This window comes from Magallana gigas, chromosome 6 (genome assembly GCF_963853765.1).
Source record: "Magallana gigas chromosome 6, xbMagGiga1.1, whole genome shotgun sequence".
NCBI classification, from domain to species: domain Eukaryota; kingdom Metazoa; phylum Mollusca; class Bivalvia; order Ostreida; family Ostreidae; genus Magallana; species Magallana gigas.
In genome coordinates this window covers 2,204,302-2,217,880 of record NC_088858.1, presented here as the reverse complement: position 1 = coordinate 2,217,880, position 13,579 = coordinate 2,204,302, and the positions used below count along the sequence as shown (strand labels likewise).

Here is a 13,579-nt window from a genome sequence, read left to right as displayed (position 1 = left end):
GCACATTGCGCCGCCGTACAAAACTTTTTGTAACTAATTATTCATTTTCTCAAGAAATTAATAAAGATTTAAATTTTTCAGTATTGTTTGCAAAAGGACCGTTGAAGAAAACAGAGAAATCTAATGAAATTGCAATGAACAGATTTTAAGTTATGTCTTCTGTCTACGCTATTTTGGGACAACCCTCGCACATACTTTAAGAACACAATACTGGAGTGCCATTACATTGTTGTCACTATTTCTTAGGATACTTCTTGACAGAATCTAATTACATGATCTCTTGATGATTGACAATCCATTACTTGGAATTAATGGTGACATCAAGGTAGGTAAATCAAGACCGATTAGTTACTTGTACCTCTCTAAATCAAAACCACCTGCTGCTTCGTTGATCTCTTTTAAAAACTTTCTAGACATAATAATATGTGTGTGTGTGTGTGTGTGTGTGTGTGTGTGTGTGTGTGTGTGTGTGTGTGTGTGTGTGTGTGTGTGTGTGTGTGTGTGTGTGTGTGTGTGTGTGTGTGTGTGTGTGTGTTCTGATGAAAAAGTAAATCTTTAACGTCGTCTTTCCTGAATTCATGAGCACTTTAAAGAGATCTAAACTTGATTTCAGCTTAAAATGTATTTCTTACTTTTATGATTAAATTAGTTTTGCCAATCTAAAAGATTAAAGGTTAAAAGTCATTAGACAAAATTAATACAAAGGTAAGAATTCATTGTTATATATTTACGTCCACAAAGCATGATTACCGTTATTTCTGAAGGAAATAAATAACAATTCATAGCTCTGCAGAAACTGACAGGACTAAAATCTAAACGTCCCGTTTATTAATTGGTCGAAACCTTAAGCGATCATTGCAGAAAAAATATATTATCCGCTAACACGGGTTTTGTATTTTTTCTGCAATGTTGCCACCTTCATATCCCCCCTAAATTTGATGTCTGTTGATTTGTTTCCATATTTGTTTATATTCATTGCTTTCAGTTGTGTAAGGTGTTATTGATTATTGTATAACTCAATTAAATCAATGTTTCTGACTCTATTGCGATTAGTAGTAACTTCATTTCGAGCACATTATTTTACATTGGGTTCCTTGTAAGAAATTCACTGGCATCCCACTAAAAGATAAATATCATTTTTAAACATTTAAAACTGTTATTTACCGGAAGTTTAAATGGTACATTTTTAACAAATTCCAACACAGATAGAAAATGCATTTCTTTTAATATAGATTAGGCACACATAAAATTTAATATATTTTAGGCTTTATTGACATATATAAGCAAACAAAAGGTTATCAAAAAGTAACAATTATAAAAACGTATTGATAGATTGAAGTCAATGTTAGATAAATATCATTTTTAAATATTTAAAACAGTTATTTACCGGAAGTGTAAATGATACATTTTTCAACAAATTCCAACACAGAATGAAATGCATTTCTTTTAATATAGATTAGGTACACATAAAATTTAATATATTTTAGGCTATATTGACATATATAAGCAAACAAAAGGTTATCAAAAAGTAACAATTATAAAAACGTATTGATAGATTGAAGTCAATGTATTAATTCACATGTATCTTGTTTTGAAAATAAAATATATATACAGTATTCATCAGAATTAGTGCTTCTAAAAATTAATTATATTCATAATTTATCAGTAGTAATTTGTAATTAAGACAAAAGATATGTATATCTATGTACAACTACATTTTACACATTCAAAAGAAGATATACAGTTGTCCGATTACATAGAAACACAGCTTTCAAGAGATGCGTTCGTTGTGGTTAGTCTTCCGTGAACTAATGCCGCATTGTTATGGTCATTTAGGGGGAAGCTGTTTAAAGAAATTACATTTTGTGACAATTTTAGATTACACTATAATTTAGTTGTTTTTTTTATTTTGATTAATTTAAGGTGGATCCCTACTCAGACGCGTCATCAATGTAGCAGATATAATAAGCTTTAAAATCGAAAACGATATTTGTTCGGATTTACCCTTTTTCCCCTTATTTTTAATGTTTAATTGATAATTCTGAATTTGATAGAAGCAGTCAAGTGTAAATAATGTCTACAAGTATATAAATGTTTTGATCTTATTGAGTCCAATAGTTGGAAATCGTGAATTTTTGTACTGAGATTTTAGTACGTTTGTGTTTATCTATGCAGAGGAAAGGTACTGTTTATCCAAAAAATTTATTTGTACTCAATACATGTAGTTTTGAAAGAAGAATTTTAGGGTTTATCAAAGCAATGAAATAAAATGCTGTTTTCTGATGTATTTTTAAATTGTGTTCGTGACACTTTTTTAGCTGCATTTGATAAGGGGGTATATGTGTTCTAAAGGTCGTAGAAAAAAAGAAGCATGTGAAGTCCTATATTTTTTTTTGCTTTTTAGTTGCAGTAGACATAAATCTAATATTTGAAAGTTTAAAAAATGGTAAAAAATTTAATCAATCAAATAATGATAATCACACCTGTTATGACTTTGTTTCATTATTTATGATTAATTAAAACATTTGAATCTTTGTTTTGCTTTGATATTTTTTTAATATGAGCCAAATAATGATTTTGGTTGAAATCATGTGATCGAAGAAGGGGGTATGCATCCACTGGAGTCTCTAGTGATCAAAGTAAATAGTTAAGGCATGTATTTTTGGGGCTTTTTTATAACGTAAGGTATTATTCTACTTGATTAATGAAAAAAAAACCTTACTTTAACCACAAAAATCCTGAGTAGGGACCTACCTAAATTTGTTAATTTTAAATCCGAAATAGCTCTATCCGTCTACGACAATAACGTAACTTATATAAAACAATTTTGTTCATAACTCACTGTGCTGAACGTTTTCCAAAAAGTAACATCGTCTCTCCATGGACCTGTTTATTTGAAGTTGATTAAAAATACATACATACAAAGTCATGTAGTCCGGTAATGAATATCCACTTGTGGTTTTTAAAAACAAGATTTTAGCTTAAATGATTGATAATGTCCATTATTTACATGAATGTGTGATCTTAAAGTTCTGTCTATATTTGTTACGATTTTTAGTGTCTTTGTCTGTAATAACACTACGAATCAGTAGCCCTTTTCACAAAAAATCTTACGATTGATTCTTATCGTAAGTGAAAACTTAAGTTTTTGTTCATTTTCACAAAACATCTTATGAGATTCTTACGTGTAAAATTTGTCGTAACTTTACGATAGCACATACCCTCTCGTAAGTATTTCAAAACTGTAAATAATAATCTTGTTATGTAAAATAAACAAGAAAAACAGCTAAATATGATGTTCTGAGCCGCATTATGCCGTTATTTCGCATTATATAGCAGTAATAGTTGAAAAAATACACAAATAAATTCAACAAAAAATTTTACCTCAAATTTTTGTTCTAATACTTTCCTACGTCACACTAAACACACATTGTGATTGTGACGTCATATTTTGATTTCTACTACATCACATTGATTTCACTCGATGTTAGTGGTATATAATTTCAGTTTTGCATCCTTTTGTAGAGAATGTTGGTTTATTTATATGTTTCTCCTGTTCTATAAGAATTATTAAGTGAATTCAAATCGTTGCTAGGGAAAGAATAACTCGTAAGTAAATTCTTAAGTGAAATCTGTTACGAATGCGTTCGTGAAAAGCACTTAAGATTTCTCGTAAGATATTCTTAAGTTAAAATCTTACGCAAAACCTTAAGATTTTTTGTGAAAAGGGCTACAGTTTTGTAACGTAACGTTAACGTATATTCCAATCCACTCCATCACTGACTAGTTTAATATTTATTCGTACAATTGCTATAATTTATGAAAGTAATAAGGAATTATTATTTGAATATAATGAGGTGATCAAATACGGCCGGACATTATCAAATCTATCAAAGAGCTTTCCGGGATTTGATCATTCTTGACCGTATTTGAGTACCTCGTAATACTCAAAACATGATTCCTTTTTCCTTAAATGTTTACCCAAAGTCGTAGTCAGTCGCCTGTAGACACTGTTGCAGCCTCTGGCCAGGATGAGACAGGGATAATTTAATCAGTACATCCACGGAACATACATTGCAGTCGGAATTGTTGAAGACGTGAACAGAGGCGCCGACGGAGGGAATAACGGAAACCTCGGGGCTGGAGTAAAAAAGAAGCAGACAAGTGAGTGTTGAATATGATAACGCATTTAAGGTGGCCAAGTTTAGTTTTCATCGTGCATGTTGATGCTCAATCAAGTAAATACCGACGTTAACGTAGGTTTCGCCATCACCTGAAATGTTTGATTAACTATCTCTAACAATGAAGTAACACTGACTTAGCAGTGATATAATTATGACACTTCTTATTATATCCTCGGGTATGAAATATTGTATACATGGTTTATTTTTACCTCATGTTATTTCCTACTTTTTCACTTGTAGACGGTTTCGTCCTGTCTTGAATTCACCCAGCCAAAGTTGTGATTTGGAAATTGGAATTCACCAAGTCTTAAACTCGCCCACTGAAAACGAGGCCGAATGGGGCGAAAATTAAACGGGGGCGATGATATCCCTGTATACAGTATTCTATTAATTTTCCTTATTTTGCTATGTACGGGCCTTCGTATTTGATAAAAAAAAAGAGGTAACCCGAAATGCCAACAATTGTTCCAAGGTCCTGAAAAACTTGGATTTGATTTTCTGACCTTTGTACCTTTTTATTTAAAGCTTTCTAATATTTCTATCGATATTGTTGTCTGAACGATATGTGAGCAAAAAAGTACTTTTTCCCTGCTTGGTCGAAGGGGGCTCAAATATTGACAAATAACCAACAGATCGACCTAAAATTGTAAGATATGGGGTTTTTTTTTAGCTATAAATTATTTAGTAAATTTCCTATTTATTATATAGAGAGCTTCTTTTAAAAGAGATCAATACAGTCTGTGAATGGCCACAACCATTTAGCCCTCTTAATTAGACCTAGAATTCGTGTTTTCCTTTAAGGTTTCTCGACACACCAAACTTTATTTGATGAATCGATGCAGAATCTTGTTTTAAAAGATGATTCCATAAAACAGAGATCAATCTAAGCATGGTCATGATTTTGGTCAAATTCCATTTTTCTGTTTTTATTATTTACAATGATTTAGAAATGTATTTCTAATGATCAAATGAAATTTGAATGTCAGTCGTAGAGTTATAAGCAAGATAAAGGGCTCACAAATCTTTGTCATGTAAACAAGGCTCGTGTCCTGTTTTTGTTTACAAAGGTTAAATATACCAGTAAAAAGCTTTTTTAAGCTGATTTTTCTATTCTTCTTATTCATTTAAAAGTATAGATAAACAGTTCATAACGTTCTACTCATTCATTTTAGGTCTAAAAAAGGAATTTTCACTTCAACATTCAAAATATAAACAAAAGCTTTGTTTACAAAACAAAGAATTGCAAGTTTAGTAACTCGCTTATAACTGAACGAATGACACTCAAATTTTGGTTGCCTGTTGAAAATGCCCTACTGAAGCATTGTAAACATTAAAATTGGAAAGATAATTTTTTACCAAAATCGTGACCATGCCCTTTTATGGACAAGCAGGACATTTTAGAGCCTAAAACTTGGTGTCAATTAATGTGTTATATAATTATGAATTCATACAAACCACAGATCTTTTGGTCAAATATTTGATTATTAAATCTTCTGAAAATCAAAATTTTTATTCATTGTTTCTTTTAAATATATGGATAAAATTTGAAGAATAACATATTGTATTCTACTAAGAAAAGACTATGTGCGGTTTTATAAATTTTTTGCCTCAAAATCAAAGTTTTAGAAAGAGCTATTAAAATAAGGTGAAAGATAGTTAAAATCATATTGGAAATAAATGTGTAAAAGGTTATCACCACAGTGACGTCATAATGTAGAAATGACATCATGAAAATTGCATTATTTTGATAATTTGATGTTTTGAAGCAAAATATGTGTGTTTTCCAATGGTTTATCGACTGGGAAACATCGAGCGCAGGCTTGCTCAAGTACCACGTTTTAGTTTAATTTGTATACCTATCTGAAGAAAAACATATGTTCAAATCGCACTTGAGCAGATCTGCGCTCTGTACTCCCGAATGCAAAATATAGAACAAAAATGAGAATATTTTCATTTGTTTGCAAATTTGTGGGAATTAGGTCATTTAGGTGACGTCATAATTAAATACCGAATGAGCAATGATGACTAAAATCAAGATTAAAGTTATAGGCATCCAGGCGTATCAGGGACAGCTATTTGACCATACCGCACATAGTCCTTTACACAAAAAATGCGAAATTTAAGAAAGAATATTGTTCATCAAATTTAAAACGATCCCGATTAAAAAGAAACTGGTCTCAATCAGAATTATTTTAAATTTAAATTTTACAAAAATACTGCAGTTTATTCTGAGTAATTTGTATGAATTATAATGTCGGTAAATGACTAAACCATTTTAGACCTAAACACCCTGACATTTATGTAAACGTGATACATTCTAACTTTTATATAATTTCGTTCGGGATTAGTTTAATTTCAATCGTGATTATTTGATTTTAAGATATTCCAATTTTTCTTTATTTTCACTTTTTCGTTTTAATTTCTTGTTTGAATATTATTATACAACATTTGTTTAATATGAGTAACAGTTTATTTGCAGTTTTGTCCATAGATTTAAAAATATCTACAGTTCTTGATTTTCACCTTTATAATTATTTTTTTAACAAAGTATTATAAAGTTTATATATCCGTCTTTGTTATGTATTCCTTAACAAATTTTTAGCTTTATAATATCCTGTTTGCAACCTGTTTCTGTAAAAAAAAAAATACCAAAAAATCTATATAAAATAATAGAAAGCAGATATTGATGTCATTTTGTAATATCATTTTCAGAAAAATGATTCTTTATCGACCCATTAAAAAATTCATTGGTGTGCCGAGCAACGTTAACACACTATGGACAATTTGTATAGTGACAAATAATGCATGTTGAAAAGCAGCCTACTTAAGATTGTATTCAAACACATTTTTATTTTATTTGAAGAAGTCTTTTAAAACGTCTAGCAGTTTGAATGATAATGAAAAAAAAATTAAAACACGATTTTTCAAAAAAAGCATTTTATGCTAACAAACAAAATATACACGTATAATCTGAATTAGGAAATATATTGAACTAATTATAAAATAGGTAATCAGCTTTTATTACCAGAGATTATTGTAGCCTCGTTTTAGGTAGAGCATCATGTGACACTCCAAGCCCGGAGAACATGAGTATGCTGATGTGTTTGTTGGTGACGGGGGAATAAAAAGCTAGAGGAAAAAGGAACATAATAAGTCTAGTTGTATAAAAAAACATATATAATTTTTTATAATATAACGTAACAACGGGATAATTGCATTTAGATCTTTCACACTTATATTTAATAAAGAAGTTTAATGCCATTGGTACATAAATTATTGTTTTTATTACAAGGTGATATTCTAAACAATGTACAACATTTTGATGTTTTTATTCTATGGAAGAAAAAATTGAGTTCTATCGGCACAAAAATGCCATGATATACAGGAACACATTGATCGACTACCTGTTCTGTCTCTTCCTTTGTTTGTTTATCTATAACAGACAAAGATTTGAGATATATTTTTTATGAAAATGAATAAATAAGAATAAGATAAGAACCACAATACATCTTATATTATTGGTTTTAATCAATTACCGCATAGTTTGCAGGATTTACGACAATATTCCGCTGTTGTCGGATCTGAGCATATAAATTTCAGAGCAGAAGGGTTTTTGCAATCATCAACACTGTCACTCACGCATGCGTCGCCATTGGAAGTCACTAATAATATGAAATTGATATCAATAGATTCCTTAAGGTTTCTGCAATAATAGCGTCGCAACATGTAAAGAAAATCTAACCTGTTTCTTCGGTGAAAATATCACAGCAAAACCTGTCTGCTACCAAGCTAGAATGAACAAAAACATACATTAGATGTCCATATCATCTTTGATTTTGTGATTCACCAATTTTATTGTCTACTTTATTAAATGTCTCTTCTGCTTAATTTTTAAATCTTTTTAAAAATGCTGGTTGTTTTTGTTGTTGTCATTGTTTATTTCAACAATAAAAAGCAGAGTGTAAAGATATTTTCAAAGCATCATTATTCTCTAAACCATTAAGGACTTTTCTCTACAGAAGATCAAGATTTTACATAATAGTTAAAAGTGTGTTTAAAAAAAATGTTTTATTGATAATATGGTGTTGGAGAGGGCAAAGCATTTAGATTACTCTCATGTATACATTTTGAAAATTACCTATGATTTCCGGAGGTTAAATTCAAACACAGCTGATCGGAGCCAGTGTGTTTATGAACTATTGTCAACGTGACAAGGAAGTCCTTTGATACTCTTTCTTCCTCCTTTTCCTTTATTTCGATACTTGAAGAGTCAATTTTAATATCAATATTGAACCTGTAAAACACAACTGCTTTCTTGAAAAATGTCATAGAAAAAATACCATCATTAGATATCATCGGTGTTGTAACTTTAGATTACAAATCATACTCAAAAGGTTCGATCTACATTACATCGAAATGAATTGGTATACGTTATGTTACATAAACATACACAATATAACAAAATTAAAAAACTCACACTTTTCTTGATGACAATAAAAACTGAATATTGCACTTTTCTTTCAGCGGACAAATGACTTGTTTTGGCACTAGCATGTTTCCAAACAATGGCTGTATTGCACAAAAATAATCATTTTATTTTCAGAATGTCCTGAGTGATTTTTGGAAAGATAATATGGTTATGTAAGCAATATTTTTTTCGGCATTTTTTTTTCTATTTTTCTGATATTAAAAACAGTTGATATCTTGTCAAAGCTTGACCAAAAAAAAGTAAAATTCTTTATCTTAATGAAATTTACATAATATTTTTTTTATATTTTTTGGGAAAATAATTGAAAACGACAACTAAATATTAAAAAGAAAATCACGCTGAAGAGGTTTATCATTTACATATCAATACAAGAGGGCAAAAGGCCTTGACGGTCACCTGAGTAGCATATAACCCATATACAAACTTGTCGAGGAGTGTCATATATTCATTGAATTGGGTTTATTCTGGAGTAGAAAAATTATAAATTTGTAATGACGACCACCTCCCTGCCTGAAATCTTTCAAAAAGGACTATGAAACTTACAATTTTGGCGAAAAACCTAAAGATCTGGTCTACACAATCATGAATTCAGTTTTTCTTTCAGCTGTGTGGAAGTAAAGAAGATGATTTTTAAACATTATCTGCATCAACACCTATACATCCATTTTGGCCCTGACCTAGAGTGAAAACCCAAACATTATATTCATTATCACTATATTCCCGTATCCCCCCCCCCCATTTCCTGAACCCCTGATACTCAACCCCATGGATATCACAATTTAGGTAGAGGAGTTAGTGGACACCATAACCATGTATTCAGTTTTTTGCCCACATGTTTGGGAGTAAAGAAGAAGATTTTTACTATATGGCCATATTGGCTCCACCCTATAGCCTGAATCCCTGACACAGTGGTCTTGAATTTCACAATCTTGGTAGAGGGCTTAACTGACATCATAATCATACATTTATTTTCAAAAAAATATATATGGGAGTAGAGAAGAAGATTTTCTCAGATTTAATACATTTTTACTATATGGCCATATTGGCCACACTCTAGAGCCAGAACCCCTGCCTCAGGGGCCATGGATATCACAATTATGGTAGAGGGCTTCATGGATATCATAACCATGCAACCAGTTTTTTTCTCACATTTGTGGGAGGAGACTAGAAATTTTTGAAAATTTGGCTTTTTTTTGCATATTTGGCCCCACCTGTGGTGCACCGGGGGTGGTAGAGCAACGAATTTCACAATTTAGATTCTTCTTACCATAGAGATGCCTCACACCAAAAATTAGCCTTGTAGTTTTTAAGAATCAATAATGTTAAATTGTTGACGCACGACTGCGGACGAAAACGGATAGCAATAGGTCACCTGAGTTTACTAAGGTGACCTAAAAATAGCTGTAAAAACGAGCGAAGGAAAAAACAAAAAAAACTTGCGTTATTTATAGCATGTTGATTGACTGTTTGTGGAATGCCATGATCTAGAAGTACATACGAAAACATTATTTTACGCATTTTTAATAATTTGAATAATTATTGCGCATGATGTATCTTTAATAAATGTTAACAGAAAATTGATATATTCACCAGTTGTGCAATTTTCACCGGAAAATCCAAGAGGACACAAACAGTTCTTTGTTGACGTATGACCATCACAATGTCCACCATTGTAACACAAACCCCCAGCGCAGGAACCCTTTTCTGGGGAACGATTTTGTGTCATATTTAAGTAAAGGCAAGTGTCAAAAAGGCCATCCATTTGTTCTTTCTTAAATAAGGTTATCAAAATTTTGAACAAAAAAATGAATCAAATAATAAAATATAAGCAAAATAACTTATTTAAAATTAGTTTCAAAATGTGTCCTTAATTAGATCAAATACCAATATGATAACATTAAATCCGTTATGCAAAAAGTAACATTTTTAGTTGCATTCTTTTTGTTTTAATTGAATAAAAAGTAAAAACACACTTTTAATGAATTCACTGATATTTAATAATTTAATATTTCAGTTAATAACATTTTCACAATCTCTCTCTCTCTCTCTCTCTCTCTCTCTCTCTCTCTCTCTCTCTCTCAGCAAAGATGTACTTTGTAAACAAAGCATATAGCGTGTAGTTGAACTAGACGTTAATAATAGCTCCACCGAAGCGCACAATTGCTTTTCAATTCTGACTGAGAAAACTCTTAAAAAATAAATTCAATTTTTTAAAAGGCCAAAAGCTTACTATTTAAATTCGAAGCCTGGACTGTGTAGCATCTTCTGTCATATTTTACACCTGCATCTCTAAAAAACAAATATATTATTCAAATCATACTTTAAGTATAAATCATATTTTATCATATCTATATTACTTCACAATCATATTTTAATTTCTTTGTAAACACGTTCAAATAGATTTATTTTTACAAGTAATTATTTGTATTTAGTAAACTGCATAGAAAACTTAATTTAAAATGTAATTAGAAATCAACCAGACATAAACGTACAAAAACAGATTGTTAATACAGATATAAAAAATGGAGAAAGCAGAAGTTAAAAATTACAGTATACCCTTCTAAATAAAAGCACGTGGTGACATTAGTAGGCGTGTCCGCTTTAAGGGAAACGTCATACATGCATGGTGACAAGGTTTGGTTCAGAGGTGACATAATGAATAAGTTCAAATTATGAATGCCCTCAGATTTCAAAACCGGGCTAAAATAAAACAGAAAAACAAAATTTAAAATTCAATGAAATCCTCCACATTATAAACAAAATATCTGAGAGCCAATGCTCACTAGTTATACTCCCGCTATGATGTGAATATGCAAAATAAGCAATGTAGTAAATTTAACAGAAAGTTGGCATCCGATTGATACAATAATAAATTCAACAATATGGCACGCCTAAATAATTAGACAAATAAACAAATAAAAAGAAATCGTTATTAAACATGAATCTGACATCAGATTGATACAAACATATATTCCACAATACAACATGCCTAAACAAATAGTGTGTTAAAATTTCAAGCATCTGTGATAAATGGTTGCTGAGAAATCTTTGACGAAAATTTGTTTGTAAATTAAGGCTAAAAATTAAAAAAAAAAAGTCGTTATTTAACAGGAATCTGACATCCGATTGGTACAAAAATAAATTCCACAATATGGCATGGCTAAAAAAATAGTGTGTTAAAATTTCAAGCATATGTAGTTGCTGAGAAATCGTTGACGAAAATTTGTTTGTAAATTTAGGCTAAAAATAAACAAAGTCGTCATTTAACAGGAATTTGACATCCCATTGGTATAAAAATATATCCCATGATATGGCATGCCTTTACAAATAAAGTATTAAAATTTCAAGCATCTGAGATAAATAGTTGCTAAGAAAAATGCGAAAGAAATTTTGTTACGGACAGACAGACGGACAGATAGACACACAAGGGTAAAACAGTAACTCCTCTTTCGGAGGGGGGAAAAACTTTTTAAAAACTTACCAATTGTTTTCTCTAATGTCGTTTACGGCCCATAAATTAAAGTGACAACTATCTTTAACCAAACATTCAAATAAGCTATCCGTTTCAAATGTTGGCTGTACAAAATGAGGAACGTCCTACAAATAGCATGCATATTATTCTTAATTTTATATATGTTTTAATCTTCCTACCTAAGTAAAAACACTGTGAAAATCATTTTTTGTAAACATTTGATTTTACATGTTAATACTTACCGAGTATTGTTTGTAATAGCTTCCTGAAACACAAAGATAACACTTTAACCCATTCTGAGGAAATAAAGAATTAAAAGATACTTATTAATATTAGTGAAACTTACCATTTTTAACTGCCACATGAAAGCAAATTTCGTCCGCAATTCTTACTTGCCTTGAAATATAAAAAAAGGTTTTGAAAAAAAAAAACTACATGTAACTGTACTGCGTTATTTTCCAATTAAGTTTTTTCTGTAAAAGGTATTGCATAAAACTTCTATTAGATTTTAAGCAATTTTGTACTTTATACTGATATGTATTTCATATTGATAACGTTGATTGTTTTAGGTAATACAAAAAAAATTTACCAGGATTTATCAAAAGATTGGAGACAGATGCTAGCAGATCCTGGGGAATTCCCAACGACTTCTAGCAACCCGTGTACAACACCACCAAGAGGTGCTGTGTGCTGCAGTTCCAAGCTTGTGACATGTAGTGATGGATCAGAATATCCTAGAGCAACACTTGGTCTTGAAAGACGAACCAATAAAATAAAACTTAACCACTGGACACGAGGTTTATAGACTACACAAGAATATGCAATCTTGAACCATGCAACTAACAATATTGATAAAATATAAGAAGCCTATCGTCTTTTTCTTTGATGACCAATATTTCATCAAAATTAATGCACTTACTTGTTAAAAATATTTTTGGTAACAGTAAATGGAATAGGACATGGAAACGCAACATAACAGATAACAGACTTTGGTAGAGCAGTATCTGTAAACTTTGCCTAAAAGACACAAAAAGCAACAATGTTAAATTGCCTCAAGGATCATTAGCCGATGAGTTATTTTCAAATGTATATTTATTGATGTTTTAGAATATACATTACCGACTTGTGATAAATCTATTCATTTAAAAATTAATATTCAATATCAAATGAAATTAATGGATACGCCAAACAAACAACATTTTATCGTTATATCAAATGATAACGATTTAAAGAAAGGTTTCAGTAAAAACAAAGACTGTTTTCGTATGACTTCATATTGAGTTAAGGAGTGTTACCCCGGTATCTGTTGGGCTTCTCAGATGATCATTGGCCTCTGTAAACAAGAAAAAATAACAAACAAAACTTATTGTTACCGATGGAAGGTACATAAAAATGCATATTTCTGCATTTTCAAAAACACTATTTGCCAAAGAT

The 13,579-nt window shown here is 30.7% G+C and overlaps 1 protein-coding gene across 1 annotated transcript in view; it reads right to left on the bottom strand.

The window, feature by feature from the left end:
- Positions 1–1,250: 1,250 nt before the first annotated feature.
- LOC105317743 (neurogenic locus notch homolog protein 1) overlaps positions 1,251–13,579 on the bottom strand; it is a 28,334-nt gene continuing 16,005 nt past the window's right edge. The window contains exons 25-43 of the mRNA XM_066088010.1: positions 13,441–13,478; positions 13,065–13,162; positions 12,735–12,896; positions 12,492–12,541; positions 12,388–12,410; positions 12,155–12,270; positions 11,230–11,373; positions 10,904–10,962; positions 10,264–10,377; positions 10,114–10,157; positions 8,662–8,753; positions 8,323–8,478; positions 7,927–7,973; positions 7,721–7,846; positions 7,589–7,617; positions 7,210–7,313; positions 3,982–4,140; positions 2,843–2,886; positions 1,251–1,843 (exon numbers count right to left, since the gene is read on the bottom strand). Of these exons, the coding sequence (XP_065944082.1) occupies positions 1,833–1,843; positions 2,843–2,886; positions 3,982–4,140; positions 7,210–7,313; positions 7,589–7,617; positions 7,721–7,846; positions 7,927–7,973; positions 8,323–8,478; positions 8,662–8,753; positions 10,114–10,157; positions 10,264–10,377; positions 10,904–10,962; positions 11,230–11,373; positions 12,155–12,270; positions 12,388–12,410; positions 12,492–12,541; positions 12,735–12,896; positions 13,065–13,162; positions 13,441–13,478 (1,616 nt within the window). The 3' untranslated portion in view covers positions 1,251–1,832. The remainder of the gene's footprint in view (positions 1,844–2,842; positions 2,887–3,981; positions 4,141–7,209; positions 7,314–7,588; positions 7,618–7,720; positions 7,847–7,926; positions 7,974–8,322; positions 8,479–8,661; positions 8,754–10,113; positions 10,158–10,263; positions 10,378–10,903; positions 10,963–11,229; positions 11,374–12,154; positions 12,271–12,387; positions 12,411–12,491; positions 12,542–12,734; positions 12,897–13,064; positions 13,163–13,440; positions 13,479–13,579) is intronic.